At 42.3% G+C, this 11,589-nt stretch overlaps 3 protein-coding genes across 3 annotated transcripts in view; all 3 read left to right on the forward strand.

Moving 5' to 3' along the window:
- Positions 1 to 962: 962 nt before the first annotated feature.
- LOC139911811 (C-type natriuretic peptide 2) lies at positions 963 to 4,040 on the forward strand. The gene is made up of 2 exons (XM_071899417.2): positions 963 to 1,073; positions 3,325 to 4,040. Exons 1-2 carry the CDS (start codon positions 963 to 965, stop codon positions 3,652 to 3,654), a joined length of 441 nt encoding a protein of 146 aa, XP_071755518.1. The 3' UTR covers positions 3,655 to 4,040.
- A 1,935-nt stretch (positions 4,041 to 5,975) lies between these two features.
- On the forward strand, positions 5,976 to 11,091 carry LOC139911810 (stress-associated endoplasmic reticulum protein 2). Its single transcript, XM_071899415.2, has 3 exons — positions 5,976 to 6,322; positions 7,440 to 7,515; positions 9,510 to 11,091. Exons 1-3 carry the CDS (start codon positions 6,239 to 6,241, stop codon positions 9,548 to 9,550), a joined length of 201 nt encoding a protein of 66 aa, XP_071755516.1. The 5' UTR covers positions 5,976 to 6,238; the 3' UTR covers positions 9,551 to 11,091.
- A 205-nt stretch (positions 11,092 to 11,296) lies between these two features.
- Positions 11,297 to 11,589, forward strand: part of camta2 (calmodulin binding transcription activator 2) — a 28,704-nt gene continuing 28,411 nt past the window's right edge. Inside the window, 1 exon segment of the mRNA XM_078281774.1 lies at positions 11,297 to 11,302. Within this exon segment, the coding sequence (XP_078137900.1) occupies positions 11,297 to 11,302 (6 nt within the window).

Genomic DNA, 11,589 nt, shown 5'->3' on the forward strand with positions numbered 1-11,589 from the left:
AGACAGGCAGGAAAACTACCGGGAAAGTTTCAAACTTCCACTTTAATGCTCAGGAACTTTGAGCGGAAACGAACTGAGACGCAGAAGAACTTTTCAGTCTTTTTAAGGAAACTTTAAAAATAATCGAGACCAATAATTCTTTCTTTTATTGGATATAACTTTTTGATTTAAAAACTTTTTGATTTAAAAACTTTTTGATTTAAAAACTTTTTGATTTAAAAACCTTTTGATTTACAAAATTTTGATTTTAATTGACAGCAACGAGCAGATATATAAGTGCAAAAATTACGCACCGAGGAAAATACTGGAGTCGACCTGAGCTGAGAAAGAAGACGAGCAGCAGCCGGTTTGGAAAGTTTCACTGACTGGAGAAACTTTCACTGGAAATCTGTTGGGAAATTTAAACTCAGAGCCGCTTTCTTTTGGATTTTTTGTTTTTGGGGAATATTTCACATCGTCTTTCTGCTCCAGTAAGTTCTGCTGCTTTACATCCTGATGCTGCTGGAATCCACACTTTATCTTTTCATTTATATATTTCTACTTAACATGTTCTAGTGTTGGAATTATATCTTTAATACTCCACCTGCTCTTTTAATTAAATCTAATCTCATCTAATCTAATATAATATAATCTAATATACTCTGATGTAATTAACCTTAATCTAATCTAATATACTCTGATGTAATTAACCTTAATCTAATCTAATATACTCTAATGTAATTAACCTTAATCTAATCTAATATACTCTGATGTAATTAACCTTAACCTAATGTAATCTAATCTAATATAAATAATTTTAATCTAATTTTATATAATGTAATATGATATAATGTAATCTAATTTAATTAATTAATCTAATCTAATCTAATCTAGTCTAATGTAATCTAATTTAATCTAATCTCATCTAATATAATCAGATTTTTTGAAACTGAACGTCTTTGTCTTTTTTCCTCTAATCAAAGATGGCCGCCTCTTCCTCCTCCTCTTCTTCCTCCTCCTTCGTCCCTCTCCTCCTCTTCCTCTTCGCCGTCGCTGTGGAGACGAGACCTTCGCCTCAACGGGACGACACACAGGTCTGTCGAGATCTTCATCATCTTCGTCTTCATCATCATCATCCTCAGTCATCATCGTCTTCATCATCTTCACCATCGTCTTCTTGTCATTTTGCTTATTTCCATCATTACATCATCTTCATAATCATCATCATCATATTATCTTCATCTTCTTTACCTTCTTCTTCTTCATCATCACCAGCATCATCATCATCATAGTCATTATTATCTTCATCTTCTACTTCTTCATCTTCATGTTCCTCTACATCATCATCTGCTTCTTCTTCATCCTTATCTTCTTCATCCTCATCTTTATTTGCTTCATCTTCTTATTCTTACTCATCTTCATCCTCCTCTTCATCTACTTCATGTTCTACACCTTCATCTCCTTCTTCTTCATATCTTCTTCTTCATCATCTTTCTCATCATCTTTTTCTTTTCCTCCTACATCTACTTCATCTTCTTCATCTTTTTCTTTGTCTCCTTCTTCCTCTTCTACATCTTCATCTGAGTTTTAAATGATGACTTTGAATAGTGTCAGTTGGTGTCAGTGTCTGTCAGTGTGTCAGTCAGGCTCAGTCTGCGCTTGAACCGTAGAAGCAGTTTACGGCCTTCCATTGGTCGATTCTGCCGCCAATCAAACGTGTCTGCGCTCCTATTGGCTAGTTTTACTGCCTCCGCCTCTGTATTTTTCTCCTGTGTGTGCTCGTTCTTCTCTCTCGAGCGGTTTAACTGAGCGGGGCGCGTGCCTTTGTCCCGCTCCCTGAAGAGCCCTGAAGCCCCGCCCCGCTGTGATGTGACGGTGTTTATATCAAACAGCCCCCGCTGCACTCAGACAGAGCTGAGCGGCTCGCTGTTCGCTTGTTTGTTCAGAGTTTATTAATATCGAACGTGTCGCGTGTCCAAATTGCACCAAATCCGACACCGCACGTCCTCGGGTCCCCAGCAACACACCCGCCAAGTGTGAAGTCGATCGGACGAACGGTTCTCGAGATATGCGAAGGACACACACACACACACACACACTACTACTGAATAAAGTTGTATTGTATTGTAGGTCAAGCTCTGTGGTTTACAGTCGGCGTGTCTCCTTTGCCCAAATGGAAATAATTGCTTCACAAGAACAATGTTAGTGTAAATAAGAGCTTCACTGAAAAAGTATTTTTTTTGCGTGGATAGATTATCATCTACGATAGTTTCAGTCTTCACGAGTTTCACTTTGGCATTTCCTGGTTGTACAGACAAGGTGCTGCAGCCTTGACAGTCACACTGCGTTCATTTGCATAAAGTTAACTTGAGCTCAACTTTTTTGTCCCGCCCTTTTTCAGCGCGCCGGGAGCTTGGTCCGCGCGCTAGCTATCCCAGCATGCTCGGCGCAGCGAACTACTCGCGCGAGTCCCACAGAAAATGAATGGAGGCGGAGTCGGTCGCGTTCGGTGGGGCGTCACCGTCGTGTGAAGGGGAAAAACAGCTGGTGCTCCGCGCGTGGTAACCATAGAAACGGCCGCAACGCACAGCTGCGTAGTCCAGAAGATGTTGCTATAACGACAGCTAGCTAGCTAACGTTTGCATATGTTTACACAGCCATATATAACTACTGAACTGTAATGTGAGAACCTGATGCACCCGGTCTGCACCGACACCCTCAGACCTCAGGAATCAACTTTTCCTCCATTTTTCAAACGCAGTGACAACAGAACAAACTCTCATTTCATTGGTCAGCTGCCCGTCTCCTCCTCTGTTTCTGTTGTCAGACGACTGAAACTCTTTGATCCACGGTCACAAAATGCTAACAGACACGAAAAATTAGCGTTAGCCTCGGTTAGCCATGTTAGCACGTTTCTCAGCGCGGACCGGCCGTCTGACGGGCAGAACGCCGCCGTGCGTCACTGTCACTCTTTTCTCTGCCGTCCAATCAGATGAAAGTAAAGGCGGGTCTTGATCCTTCGTGGGGTCTTGAAAGGAGACTTCTGCGTTTCTATTTCTTCAGGAAGTCTGCACCTGTTGGCTGTAAACAAAGAAAATGGAGGAGAAGTTTGTCTTGTCTGTGTCTGCCTGAGAATATCATGATGCAAACAACAAGATCAGGCCGGCCGACAAATTAGTGCCGCGATTTAAATGGGTGGTGAGGTCATTGTTCTCCTTCAGTTAGCTAACGACATTAGCTAATGTTATTAGCTATGCTAGCTACATGATCGACAGATGACTTTGCGGTTCTTTGTCTCTCTCTCTCTCTCTCTCTCTGTCTCTCTCTCCATCTCTCTCTCTCCAGGTCTTACACTCTCTGTTCGGTTCTCGTCTCTCTTCTCTCATATTGGCCCCGCCCACCTCCGATGACATCACAGAGGGGTCAGCCCAAAGCCCCGCCCCCGCCCCCTCTTCCTCTTCCTCCTCGTCTTCTCCTCCCAGGGGATTGGTGGAGAATCAGGAAGCCGTGAGGGGATTGGCCGCCGGACAGGAAGCGGTTCCGCGGTTCTTCCTGGATTTCCTGCAGAGACACAGGAAGTTCAGGGGGCGGAGCAGGAAGTCGATGGTGGGAGGAAGAGGATGCTTCGGGATGAAGATGGATCGCATCGGCTCCATCAGCGGACTGGGATGTTAGAGAGAGAGAGTGTGTGTGTGTTACTATGGTAACCGCTGTCCTCTAGAGCACTGGTCCCATGTTACCGTGGTAACCACTGTCCCATGTGACCTTTGAACCTGGTGATGTCACTGCTGCTGACCCTACATGACCTCTGACCTCCGGACTGTCTGTCTGTCTGTCAGAGACTCCATGTTGGAATCCTACTAATGACCTCTGACCTCTGACCCCTGGCTACTACACAGCCAGCAGAACACTGTAAACGTGTGTGTGTGTGTGTGTGTGTGTGACGACCATGTGTTAAACATGTAGAACTATGCTGCAACATGACAACATGTGATGATCATGTGATGAGTAGAGAGCGGTCTGTTTGGATCCAGACCATAATAAACACTGAGACAAACTCATGACTTTATCTTGGTTTTATTTTCTCTTTTTAGAATGAAACTGTCTGTTATTATAACAGTCCGCATGCGTGCTGATTGGCTGATCTCACAGCGAATCACAGCGTGTCATCGTGTGATCCAATGAGGAAGAAGATAAAGCAGCGAGCTGTTTGAGAGTTATGGATGCTGAACGATTTGTAAACGTTTTTGATCAATACTTTAATAACTGCTGATCACAGCTGGACTCGCTCCTGATTGGCTCCCTCACTATGGAAGGACTGAAATCCGTCCAATCAGACCTGAACTGGGAGTTGAACCCCCAACCGACGCTGCTGCTGCCTCGCTCTACCTGCTGACCTGCAGGAAGGTTTATGTTCAAATTTGGATAATAAATGGATTTATGGTGGAAAAAACATCATCTAAATGTTTTTTTTTAAATCTGAATAATAATAATACATTTTATTTGTAAGGGCTTTACATCGTACTCAAAGACACTTTACAACAGCTAGTGGAGAAAGAAAATAAGTATATAAAAACACATAAAACAATTGATAGAAAAGTGATGATAAAGAAAATGAAGATGATAAAATAATGACATGTGTGATAAAAAAAAATGAATGAATGAATGAATGATAAAGAAAATGCAGATCCTGAAGTGATGAACCCTAATGTGTGTCAATAGATATTATATATATTATTTGTTGTGTTTTTCTGTCCATCACTCCCAGTATAAACTCACCGCAGCGCCGCCCTCTGCTGGACAGGCCGGTTGCCTGGTTGCCTGGTTGCCTGGCAACGGCGGGAGGCGGGAGAGGCCTCGTGCCCAAAACTCTTCACAAACTTATATCATCTTTTAAGTGGCAGAATCGGTTCATTTTGTGTTTTACTGAACGTTTGATAAACTTTATCACAGTTCAAAGTTCGTTTAAAGAAGATTTTAAGTCTGAATTTTGACGACAGAATAATGGCGACCAGACAAAGAAGAAGGTTGAAGGTGATTTTGTGAAAGTGCCGCCCAACATGGAGAGAGAGAGACGAGCTGCTTGTCTCTCAGGAAGAGAGACACAGCAGAAACACTCTGGAAACAGACAGACAGCAGGCGGCGATGAAGAGTAAAGTAAAGTAAAGTAAAAGTAAAGGTAAAGTCTGAAGTTACTGAAGTGAACAGGAGCAGAGAGCTTCACGTGTTCTGCCTGGCTAACGCTAGCTAGCTAACATAACTGCTAACATAGGCTACAAACATCCAAGACACACACACACACACACACACACGTTTACATAAATGCATATAAAAAAACAATGAATGAATAAATAAAACTAAAATCACATTTACCATTTCCACAGCTTTTACATAGAATAGAATATTAAATGGACTTTAAGATGGTGTTTTCTTTTACATTGTTCCATTTCCTTTTGAAATAATAGAAAAAAATTACTTTTATTAGTACATTTAAATGTATGAATATAAATCAGAAATACTAATTAATTACATGATATTTCTTTCTCCTAATTTCTACTGTTCAATCACACCAAAAATGAACAGCGTCCCGAATACCTATATTTTAGACAACATCCTCATTTATCATCATAATCAACATGAACAAATACCAAATAATCAATTATTTTAATCGAGTTTACTCAATGAGATGCAGGAATCATGAATATAGAAAATATAAAAAATAAGGAAAATATGTTTTACTTTTTACTACTTTTTTTGAAAGCAGCACAGATTGTGGATTTCTTAAAAACACAGTTATGTGTGTAATATTTAGCTATAATATTACTATTAATATTACTTAATAATATTTAGCTAAAAAAATAAATACTCAAATCAATTTATTGAACGACAGGAACCAAACCTTTACCGCTGAGTTTTTGGCTCCGCCCACTAGAGGGCGAGATGATGACTTGGCGGTTGACTTTTTGTCTGTCACGTGACGGTAGTATTCGGCCGTTCCTGTGTCACGTGACGAAGTCAGCCGCTTCAGTTTCCGCTAGCCAGCTAGCTCGTCAGCTAACCGCTCAGCAGCCCGTCAGCCCCGTCAGCCCGACCCGCCGCTGCCGCTCCACAACACGGAAACAAATCCGCCACATCTTCGCCTCCAGCCGGACTTTTCCCACCGGTAAACACCGAGCAGCCCGCCGCCTCCTCCCCCGGCTCTCCCCGGCTCCTCCTCGGCTCTCCGTCCTCCCGGTCCGGACCGGCTCTGACCTGAAACATGTCGGCGGTGCAGCGGATGAAAGTGGCGAACGAGCGGCACAGCAAGACCATCACACAGCGGGGACACGTCCAGAAAACAGCGGTACGGCTAACGGCTAATGCTAGTTCACTGACTCTGGTGGTGCTGACTGGCTCTACGCCGGTCCGTTATATTATTCATACTATTATATATCGGAATATTTTATGTTAGAGTGTAACAGTTATTAGAGAGAAGGGAATAAACCCAGCGGTGGTTACAGACAGCCACCAGCTCACTGTTAGCTAGGTAGCCGACTCTGATAGAGCTCGTATTAGCATTAGCATTGATACCAGAGTGGCTGGATGCTGCTGGCTCAGTAGATAGAAGATAAACATGCAATTTACCTAAAATACTATTATCATTTTATTGAGAAATGGGACATTTGCAGAAAGCAGCGCTTCATCTGTGGACTGGCTAACCGTTAGCTAGCCTTTTCTCTAGTGCACGCTCCGTTTTCTGTTGTGTGAGAGAACCGTAAAGCCAAACTCCATTCACAAATCTGGCAAATGAATGTGGCTTTACTTGTCTTCAAAGATACAAACCCCCCTACAGTATCACTCAAGACCTGTCCCGAGTCGCTAGGAGCCGCTCTTCACTTCGGCAGACATCAAACACACCAAGCATCGCTTATTTAAATAAAATCTTAACTTTTATAACCGATTCGCCCGTTATTCCCACGATCTTCTTCCGCTAAATTACACCGCGGTGGGCGGAGACGAGCCGTGTGAATCAGTTCTAAAAGTCGAGATTTATTTTATTTATTATTGCTGTTTAGTGAATTATATGTATGCCGAATTGAATAGAGGCTCCGAGTGATTACAATAAAAGATCTTGAGTCATATTTTACCTTTTCGGATATGCAAGAGAGCATGAAATTATCAGATTTATGAATGAAATTTTGGCGTAACGTCTCTCTGTACGTGAGAGATTCACCATTAAAGTGCCGAACTTTTTGCACCGAATGTTTTATGGGGTTTTAACAGTCGTCATGCCCCAAAAATATTCCCAGAATTGGAGTTTCTGTTGGTGAAATCACATGTAAAAACAGGAGAATAACAGAGGCTTCAGGTCACAGTGAGGCAGAGGTTACTGTCAGGGGATGAATGGAAGTCAATGGCGTGTCCCTGTAGTGATGTGACTCTGTGTGTGTGTGTGTGTGCGTGTGCGCGTGCGCTCGCAGCGTCCAGTAAACGAGGACAAGTCTCCGGTCGGCCCGTGGCTCCTGGCGCTGTTCGTCTTCGTGGTTTGTGGATCAGGTGAGTCGGGTTTCATTTTTAATGCAACGTTTCTATTATTACTATTATTTATTCTATTTGTCATCAACACGTTAATTTAGAGACTTGGGTGGGGACTCGGGTCACAGTTATAATTGCTTGAGACTTGATGCATGAAGAGAAGACTTGAGACTTGACTTGACTTGGGTTCTGGTGACTTGGGACTTGACTTGACTTGGGTTCTGGTGACTTGGGACTTGACTTGGGTTCTGGTGACTTGGGACTTGACTTGACTTGGGTTCTGGTGACTTGGGACTTGACTCTGACTTGTACTCTGATGACTTGAAAAGGTTTCTAAAGTCTTGACTTGAGATCTTGTGTTTGTGTAAATGACTTAGATTGAAAGTGATGAGATTTGTTCCAGCGGACGACTGAATTTAAATTCTGTTTTCTGAATTTGTATGGAATGATTGAATTTATTGAAGTTGAAACTGATTATAGAAATCAAACTCATGATGCTCTTACCAAGTTTTTATCCTATTAAAACCATATTGCATTGAAAAGTCCTAGATATTTAGTTTTCTTTAAGATATGAAATTGATACTGGACTCTTGATTTGTTCTGACTTGACTTGCTGTTCTACATTTAGACTTGAGACTTGACTTGGGACTCGAGCAGAGCTGACTCGGTCACATCTCTGCTTTAGAGTAATCACTGGAAAAACAAGGTGGACAGACTTGTTGTCTTGTTGTCTCCTGTCTGTCAACATGAACTGGAGGTTTTGTCTCTTCTCATCTCACAACATGAGCAGCTGACACATCAAAAAGATAACTTTGTTTTAAAGAAGCTGGTGACATTTAAAGAAGCTGAGCAGGATTTAACATGAAATATCATAAACTCATCCAGAAGTTATCCTCCATCATTCCCTCTGGTCCATTGGTAGTGTGTGACTGTGTGTGTGTGTGTGTGTGTGTGTAGTAGAAAAGCTGCTAGCTGAGCTCTAAGCCCCAGAAAAGCGACTCTTCATCTCATCCTCTCCTTCAGTACTCTCCAACAGATTCACTCTGGTTTTGAAGCCTCGCTCTAGTTTTTTTTTTTTTTGCACTTTCTTTCTGTTTTGTAGCGTTGTGGCAGCCTTCTTCATGTTTGTGGGGCGTGGCGTTGCATCCAGGGGGGCGTGGCTTTGCATCCAGGGGGGGCGTGGCTTCACCTCTTGTTGAGCTGGGAGATTTTGAAAGTTGTTTACAAGCCACAACCGGCAAAACCCGACTCGGTACGACTTTAAAAGCGTTCCTGTAGTTTCCACCGAGACTTTCACAAAACGAACGACAACACCTGTCGTGCTGATGATGTCACTTCCTCAGACCGCTGAGCTGCTCTCGCACTAAACGGGGCGGAGAAAGCAAAGGAAACGGACGGCCAATCAGGATCGAGCACAGCAGCTTTTCCTGCGGCCTGTTAGCAACATGCTAACATGCTAACACCTCTGTAGCATGATGTCAGCACAAACCCAGCTGACTCTTCTTCTCCTGACGGGACGTTTGACACAGCAGCTCAGAACTGACTGACCGTCTGTTTAGCCAACGAGAATACGAGGGCGGAGCCTCCCACTCAACCAGGAAGCACTGACTGTGAGAGAAAAAAAAGGGGGCGGGGTTTCCCGGAGCCGGAGCGTGTTTTGGGGAAAATGTCAGATTTGGGTCTGAGCGGGAGAGAAGTGAGGCGTTTCCATAGAAACAGACCTGTATCTGTCAGCTGGTTGGTCGATTTTACAAAAAAAAGTTTCATCTCAAGGTTCGAGAAACCCGTTGATTCAAATGTCCGATATCTGAAAGTTCCGGATATTAACTAATCTATAATCAATTATTAAAAATCCCCCTATGGAAAATGAATGATGATTAGTTTCATCTAGTTGAAATAACAATAAGTCTTTTAGTTCATATTGTGCACTAAGCATTCTTGTGTGTGTGTGTGTGTGTGTGTGTGTGTGTGTGTGTGTGTGTGTGTGTGTGTGTGTGTGTGTGTGTGTGCTGCAGCCATCTTCCAGATCATCCAGAGCATCAGGCAGGGCTTGTGATGACCTCTACCCAGGAACAGAGCCTCTCTGCTGGGGAAGCAGCCGCCTGCAGACCCCCCCCCCCCCCCTCCCCCCCCCGGAGCAACACACACACACACACACCAAGACATGAAACTACACACACACACACACACACTAGGACATGAAAACTGACACACACACTTCACAAATTCAAGCACACACAAGAAGACACAGCCTCGTTTACGTCTTACTGACACACACACACACACACGCACACACACACACACACACACACACACACACCTCTTCCTGTGGTGTTTCCTGTTTGAATCTGAGCTCGTCTTTTCTTCCCACTGTGACCCGACTCTCTCTCTCTCTCTCTCTCTCTCTCTCTCTCTCTCTCTCTCTCTCTCTCTCTCTCTCTCTCTCTCTCTCTCTCTCTCTCTCTCTCTGTGTAAAGGGCAGTAAATCTTAATCTCTGAGTTTTTCTCTTGCTCTGTTAATAATATTGATCAGACATTGGTTATTGATAATATTGGTTCTTATTATTACACTGGTTGTTGACGTTTTATTGTTTTCGGGGCTGAAAATACATTTAAAAAAAAAAATCAGTTTGTAATATGAAGGGTTTGTCTTAAATCTCTCCCTTCCTTCCTTCCTTCCTTCCTTTCTTCCTTCCTTCCTTTCTTCCTTCCTTCCATCCATCTGAATGCATTCGTCTAGTGGGGTTTTATTCTATCTTTCCAGACCTTTCTGTACTCTCTCTCTCTCTCTCTCTCTCTCTCTCTCTCTCTCTCTCTCTCTCTCTCTCTCTCTCTCTCTCTCTCTCTCTCTCTGCCAGTTTTCCAGGAGTGAAGAAGAGAAAGTTTGTGATTGTGAAACTCGGGTTCGACTGATACCGACGTTTAAAGACCGATATCGGTATATTTATAACCAACGGTTAGATGATCAATATGTTTTAAATTTGACCTTCTTCATGTCCAAAATCTTCCCAGAATTCTGTGTTTCCTCTAGAATTTTCTTCCTTTCAAAACAAAAAGCCTCTGAAACATTTTGACACTAAAACTCTCCTCTGAAACTGGATGGAAGGGAAACTCTGGGATTCATTACTGCCTTTTTTTAAATGAATTTAAGTTATAAAACACGGTGGAAAGAATAAATAAATAAACGTGTATGGAAACTAAAGTGTGATGTCAGGTTTTATAATAACCTGATATCTGATCGAAGATCAATATCGGCGCGCTGTGTCAGTCCGACTCCAGTCCAAGCTTTCCGTTCAGTTCAGAAAAAGAAACAAGTTGCTGTTCTGTGTTTTTTTTGTTTGTTTGTTTGTTTGTTTCGTTTTTTTTAAGCTCTGAGTTACAGTCTGAATTTACCCGTTCAGTTAATTTAAATGAACCGCAGTAACCGATGTGTAGAAGAAGAAGAAGACGAAGCAGGAGAAGAAGAAGAAGCAGAAGAAGAAGGTTTTGTGTGAAACGGTTTGAAGCAGCGACTTCCTCTGTTGTTCTGGTCGAGTCGTCTCCTCTCCGGACGACACGCCGCTTTTATACGAATAAACAACAGATATTTTTCTCTAATGCGTCTCCATTATTTATATGTTAACATTCAAAAACATTCAAACACACACTTCTACATACACACAACATACAGATGTATACACGTATGTACTCATCTATTTGAATACATATTTAGTTAATTAGAAAAAATTAATAAATAAATCCATAAAGTTGAAAAAGAGAAAAAATAAATAGATAAATCATCAAGTGCATTTCATATGACCTTATGGATGTATTCTTTATTTTAAGACACTTTAACTTCTGTAAGACTCATGTTGGGTTTTCTTTAGTTGATGCTGTCACCAGTTTGTGTTCAGCTGCTGATTGGACAGCTGCAGTACTCCAGTTTGGACAGCAGGTGGCAGCAGCTGCACACACACACACACACACACACACACACACACACACACACACAGAGTCAGTGAGGTCCAGTAGGCTGGAGGATGTGAAGTTTTGTTGGAATAATAAGTTTTTATACATTTTTATGAGTTCTATTTCTTGATTTGCGTCTGGTGTAAA

Source organism: Centroberyx gerrardi, chromosome 23 (genome assembly GCF_048128805.1).
Source record: "Centroberyx gerrardi isolate f3 chromosome 23, fCenGer3.hap1.cur.20231027, whole genome shotgun sequence".
Classification (NCBI taxonomy): Eukaryota; Metazoa; Chordata; class Actinopteri; order Beryciformes; family Berycidae; genus Centroberyx; species Centroberyx gerrardi.

Bases quoted from the DNA above. Each gene is read 5' to 3' on its own strand.
- LOC139911811 (XM_071899417.2), top strand. From the start codon at position 963: ATGGCCGCCTCTTCCTCCTCCTCTTCTTCCTCCTCCTTCGTCCCTCTC. The intron at 1,074-3,324 runs GTCTGTCGAGAT...CTCTCTCTCCAG, and splicing joins CTCAACGGGACGACACACAG to GTCTTACACTCTCTGTTCGG.
- LOC139911810 (XM_071899415.2), top strand. From the start codon at position 6,239: ATGTCGGCGGTGCAGCGGATGAAAGTGGCGAACGAGCGGCACAGCAAG. The intron at 6,323-7,439 runs GTACGGCTAACG...GTGCGCTCGCAG, and splicing joins GACACGTCCAGAAAACAGCG to CGTCCAGTAAACGAGGACAA. The intron at 7,516-9,509 runs GTGAGTCGGGTT...TGTGTGCTGCAG, and splicing joins CTTCGTGGTTTGTGGATCAG to CCATCTTCCAGATCATCCAG.